Source organism: Pan paniscus, chromosome 1 (assembly GCF_029289425.2).
Source record: "Pan paniscus chromosome 1, NHGRI_mPanPan1-v2.0_pri, whole genome shotgun sequence".
Lineage (NCBI taxonomy): Eukaryota > Metazoa > Chordata > Mammalia > Primates > Hominidae > Pan > Pan paniscus.
The window spans coordinates 163,484,046-163,490,045 of record NC_073249.2 but is presented as its reverse complement, the minus strand read 5'-3'; the positions used below and the strand labels follow the sequence as shown (position 1 = coordinate 163,490,045).

General features: G+C 45.9%; 1 protein-coding gene across 1 annotated transcript in view; it reads left to right on the top strand.

Moving 5' to 3' along the window:
* Window positions 1-2,407: 2,407 nt before the first annotated feature.
* ALG6 (ALG6 alpha-1,3-glucosyltransferase) overlaps window positions 2,408-6,000 on the top strand; it is a 69,750-nt gene continuing 66,157 nt past the window's right edge. The window contains exons 1-2 of the mRNA XM_055091788.2: window positions 2,408-2,522; window positions 5,602-5,890. Coding sequence (XP_054947763.1) covers window positions 5,809-5,890 — 82 coding nt within the window. The 5' untranslated portion in view covers window positions 2,408-2,522; window positions 5,602-5,808. The remainder of the gene's footprint in view (window positions 2,523-5,601; window positions 5,891-6,000) is intronic.

The following is a 6,000-nucleotide window of genomic DNA, read 5'->3' as shown; positions in this document are numbered from 1 at the left end:
AAATGGTAGCATTGTTTTCTTCCTCAGTGGTACATAAAATAATGGTGCTTTTTACAAGTGGTGGAACTTTAGATTCAATAAAGTATGATTTTTGGTCTGCCAAACATGGTTCTTGTTCACCAGATGCTTAATATTTATGATCCTGCAATGTAATGGATTTCTCCCTACATTTGTAACCATGTAACATCCTTCACCAATGTGGCTTTCTCCTTTTGGCCTGAGATAATGCATTTATTCAAGTATGGTTGTTTATTTTCTCTCTATACTGTCTCCATCATTGTTCAGCAAATGAAACACTTTCATCTCTCTATCTTCACCCCAACTTCTTTCCTGGGCTCTGATTCATAACTGACACCTGAGTATTACAACTTTCTTGTCTTTATGTTACCGTGAACTCAATACAATGCACCATCTTTCCCTCCAAGCCAGATTATTCTCCAGGCTTCCCAAGATCTATCACTTCTTGGGAACTGTAATGCACACTTGAAACCTTGGGAGCCATCCTTGATTCTTCCCTCTCCTTTGTTTCACTTGTACATATCTAGTATGCTATTAAGACCTGTACACGAGGCCAGGTGCAGCAGCTCACGCCTGTAATCCCAGCACTTTGGGAGGCCGAGGCAGGCAGATCACCTGAGGTCAGGAGTTCGAGACTAGCCTGACCAACACAGAGAAACCCTATGTCTACTAAACATACAAAATTAGCCAGGTGTGGTGGTGCATGCCTGTAATCCCAGCTACTCGGGAGGCTGAGGCAGGAGAATCGCTTGAACCCGGGAGGTGGAGGTTGTGGTGAGCCAAGATCGCGCCATCGCTCCCCAGCCTGGGCAACAAGAGAAGAAGAGCGAAACTGCGTCTCAGAAAAAAAAAAAAAAAAGACCTGTACATGTTTCTTCTTGCATTGATCTCTCCCTTTGCAGTTCCACTATTGCCATCTCAGTCCAAGCCCTTGTCTAATCATGCGTGGACTGCTATAGTCTCCCTCTGATTCATCTGATCCATTTTCACCACTTTAAGTTTTCTCTAACACTGTAACTGTACTGTATACTTGACTCCCTGCTAAAAGTCATTTAATAGCCCCTTACTGATCACTGGATACATTCCAGACACCATAGCCTGGTATTCAAGGCTCTCTACAATTACCAGTCCTTTCCAGCTTCATCACCCACCACCTAAACTAGAGGAAATGTTCTACACTTTTCAGCTGCCACAATATTTGGCTTGAACCATTTCCTTTGTCTAGATTCTTACTCTCATTCTCTGGGCTTATCCAGCCAGGCTTTCCTTCAAAGCTCAGCTGACTCCTCCAGGAAAAGCATTTCCTGATGGTTTGCAGTTTACAGTGAACCCTCTTCTCCTAACTCCTACAGTGCTTAGTGCATATGTAAGTAATGTAACATTTAGTATGTGTTTCCTTCTATAGCTTTTTATCCTTTTATGCATAAAAATGTCTTTCCAATGAGAATTAAATGCCTTGAGGGCAGGGACCTGCCATATTTCTCCATATTCCCAGTGCTGATGGTCTTTTAGATATAATCATATTTTAGACCTGGAAGTTCACCTAGCCCTACTGATTCCTTTCACAGTTGAAGAAACTGAGGCCCAGAGAGAAGTTATTCAGACTCAGTAGAAAGTCATAGTCCTAGCCAAATATTTGCTAACACTTACAAATTATAGGGGTTGGCTTACGTAGAATGGCAAGATTCAGAAGTGGGGAATGAGGGCACTCTCTGAACAGAGGAAGGCAAGTAAAAATCATCACAGCCGTCCATGCGTGATTGGACAGAAGCCTAGACTGAGATGGAAATAGTGGAACTGGAAAGGAAGGGATCAATGCAAAAGGAAAAGTGTGCAGGTCTTACTAACTTACTAGATAGGTATTTTTGGCAAGTTTGGGACCAGGTGATTCAAGCTGCCCGCTGGGGCACGTGTAGTGGCTACTCGAGGGCAGGGCTGTCCTTTTGCACAACGCACAGGCTCTCGCAAATGATTGGATGTTCAATGTTTCTTACTTTAGGGGGCTGCCCAGTCTTCTTCTTCGCAGGCATGTGGCTGGAAGAAAGTGAAGCAGGTTGGCTTTCTGGCTCCTCGAGGGCACAGGCCCAGAGGAAGCCCTACTGCCCGGTGGTGAGGACCGGCCAAGGCTCTCTGCTCAGTGCAGCAAACCAGGGCCCGCCCCTGACAGGAATCCGTTGGCTAAGCAGCCGCTCCGGCCTTGGCCACGATCCCAGGAAAGAAGAGCAAGGGGCTTTCCATCTGCCCCTAGCCTAACCCGGGGCTGGGAACCTCTCGGGTTCCATCGGCTCTTGCCCCGCCTCCTAAGACGGCCGCCTCCTGTCCAGGCCAGGTTGCCCGCCCCTCCCCTCACGCTCGACGGGCTCGCTCCCGCACCGGGCGCGCGGGTGGTGCGCGGGCACACGGAGGCGGAAGGCCAGAGGGGCAGTCCGCCGCGGGGGCGAGCGCGCATGCGCCTTCCTGGGACCCACGGCAGGCGCGAATCCCAGCGGCCGGCGGGCGGCGGGGTAAGAGCATGGGATCCCGGGGGTTCCGGACCCCAGGCCAGTGTGGGGAGGTGCCGGGGGCTCGGACGCGCCACGAGGCGGCGCAGAGCTGGCGACCCGTCTCCCAGCTCCGCTCCACTCCCAGGGACGCGACGCGAGGCCTCCCCAGCCCTTCCTGCAGGGTCGCTTGTGGGTCGGGTGAGGGGACGCGGTGATAGTGGTGGCACTTGCAGGCTGGGGCGGTCCTGGCACCCTTGTCCTTGCGGTTCTGAGGGCCTGGCCCTCAAGAGGAGGGGCGGAGAAACGCGAGAAGGGATCCCTTTCGCCCCATATACACGCCCGGGATAGCTGCACTCCCCGGTGTTGTGTCCACTGCGGTGGAAGGACCTTTCAGACTAAAAGGAGCAAAGTCGGCTCTGGGATGGGGACGGCGGGCTTGGCATTTGTCGAGATGCACCGTCAGGGCAAAGGAGGACGAAAAGCGCATCTACTGCCTGCCTAGCAACTTCGTGGCCAGTGGATGGGTTAGAAAATTACTGTTTTCTGATTTACAGGTGGAAAAAGTCGCAAATAACCCTTTTTCTGGTTTAAGCAGAAGAGAGTCGTTAAAAGCCTCACATAATATCTTTAACCACACAGGGCTCAGTAAAATTAGGGTACCTCCCCGCTTCGTACACACAGACGCACACAGCTCCATTCAGCAAATACTTCTTGGGTACCTGCCTTCTGCTAACACTGTTCTACAAGTGGGGAACAGAGAGCAACGACTAAGACAGGAGGATCCCTGCTCACAGGGAGCCTTTAGTCAACACATCCAAGTAATTTCCTTTTACACTTTTTTTTTTTTAATTGAGACAGAGTCTTGCTCTGTCGCCCAGGCTGGAGTGCAGTGGCACGATCTCGGCTCACTGCAACCTCTGCCTCCCGGGTTCGAGCGATTTTCCTGCCTCAGCCTCACGAGTAGCTGGGATTACAGGAACGCACCACCACGCCCAGCTAATTTTTGTATTTTTAGTAGAGATGGGGTTTCACCATGTTGACCAGGCTGGTCTCGAACTCCTGACCTCAGGTGATCCACCTGCCTCGGCCTCCCAAAGTGCTGGGATTACAGGGGTGAACCACTGCGCCCAGCCCCTTTTATGCTTTTTAAATTGGAATATATCATATAGAAAAATACTGTACGCAAATTATAAGTTGTAACTTGTTAATTTATCCTAAAGTCAACACATTTCCTAACCACTACTCAAATCAAGAAGCAAGATTCACAGCATTTCAGAACACCTCTGGGCACCCCTCCCAACCACCATCCCTTCTTTCCTCCCCAAAGGTAACCTCTTTCCTGATTTTTAACACCATAGATTAGTTTTGCGTATTTATGAACCTTTCATGGAACCATATGATATGTATTCTTTGGTGTCCAGCATTTATACTGAAAATTATGTGTGTGAGATTGCACCATGTCATGTGAAAATACAAATCCTGTTAGTGAAAAGAATTAGGAAGCAAATTGAAGGTAATGATACAAACAGTAAGGGGAGGAAGCTTTAGTAGGATAGTCAGGGATGATCTTTCTGAGGGGATGATTTGAGATTTGGCATCAATGACAAAAGATTAGCCATTCCAATCAGTTCTGGAGTTATCCCGTGATGTTTTAATTTTAAATAAGAAAATAATTAGGGCCGGGTGCAGTGGCTCACGCCTGTAATCCCAGCACTTTGGGAGACCAAGGCGGGTGGATCACCTGAGGTCAGGAGTTCAAGATCAGCCTGGCCAATCTGGTGAAACCCCGTCTCTACTAACAATACAAAAATTAGCCAGGCGTGGTGGTGGGTGCCTGTAATCCCAACTACCTGGGAGGCTGAGGGAAGAGAATCGCTTGAACCCAGGAGGCAGAGGTTGCGGTGAGCCGATATTGTGCCATTGTACTCCAGCCTGGGCAACAAGAGCAAAACTCCATCTCAAAAAAAAGAAAAAAAAACAAATAACATAAAATAATTTTAGATCATTAGGTGGAATGTACCAATTTTGCCCTAAATTTTTTAGTTGATTTATTATATTTTCTGAATATATTTAAAGTGTATCCTGTGGTTAAAATGGTCCAACATTTTTCAAAGAGAAGAGGAAAATGTCAATTTTGTCGATTTGCTTTTTATTTTTTTTTGTTTGAGATGGAGTTTCGCTCTTGTTTCCCAGGCTGGAGTGCAATGGTGCGATCTGGGCTCACTGCAACCTTCACCTCCTGGGTTGAAGCGATTCTCCTGCCTCAGCCTTCCAAATAGCTGGGATCACAGGCGAGCGCCACCATACCTGGCTAATTTTGTATTTTTAGTAGAGATGGGGTTTCACCATGTTGGTCAGGCTGGTCTTGAACTCCTGACCTCAGGTGATCTGCCCACCTCGGCTTCCCAAAGTGCTGGGATTACAGGCGTGAGCCACCGCAATCGGCATCAATTTGCTTCTTACTTTAAAACCCCAACCTAAGGAAAACTGTAAAAAAAAAAAAAAAGTAAGTGGTTAATTGAGTTTTACTGCTTTTGTATTTTTTTCTCACGATTTGGGGTTATTCTTAATGATTCTTAAAAAGGCTCATTTCTCTAAGATGGAAAGTTGGTGTGGTTAATGCAAGTATATTTTGGAAGAAAAGTAAAAACCAAACTAGATAAATTGTTTATTGGAAGACTTTCCCAAACTAAATACAAAGACAAAATTCCTCTTTCTCGCTGTACCAAAGATAAATCATGCCTTTGTCTACGGTTGTGGTTTTATATTTACCTGTAGGTGAACGTGTTCTAAATAGAATTGACTGTGTCATTATCTACATATGTGTTGTTTTTCTTTTCTCAGAAATATTCCCTTGTGAGAGTAAATCTTTACTATATCTTTAGATGTATTGAGTCCCATTTAATAGGGAGATCCACCTTTTGATGTATATTCCCAACTAAAGGACTAGGGAATAAGGAACTTAAAATACCACCTTTCCTTCACATTCCTTCCCACTACCCCTCCCCTCGAATTCTCTATCCTTCTACTTGGTTTACTGGGTTCATTGTTGTAGGTACTGTACTCAGCTGAATCTTGATATCTTTTTTTTTCCCCTTAGGATACTTCTACATAGACACAATCAAGTTTTGACTATTTGGAAACCAAGCATCATTAAAATTCTCTCAAACTCCTAATTGCGAAGAATTGATAACATTTCAAGAAGTGATAACATTTCTCTGAACAAGAAAAGAAGTGATTGACCACGTTTTAAAAGTACTCTGGCACTGGTGCTGTGTTTTCTTCCCCTCCCTAAATTTGAAGAACTATGGAGAAATGGTACTTGATGACAGTAGTGGTTTTAATAGGACTAACAGTACGATGGACAGTGTCTCTTAATTCTTATTCAGGTAATACATTTTTACTGGTTAAAAAAAAAACGAAATTTTCCTTTGAATAGGTGTTTGTTTGGGGAAAAGTTTACCATTTTCTGACCAGTACAGAGAAGAATTTCAGGCCT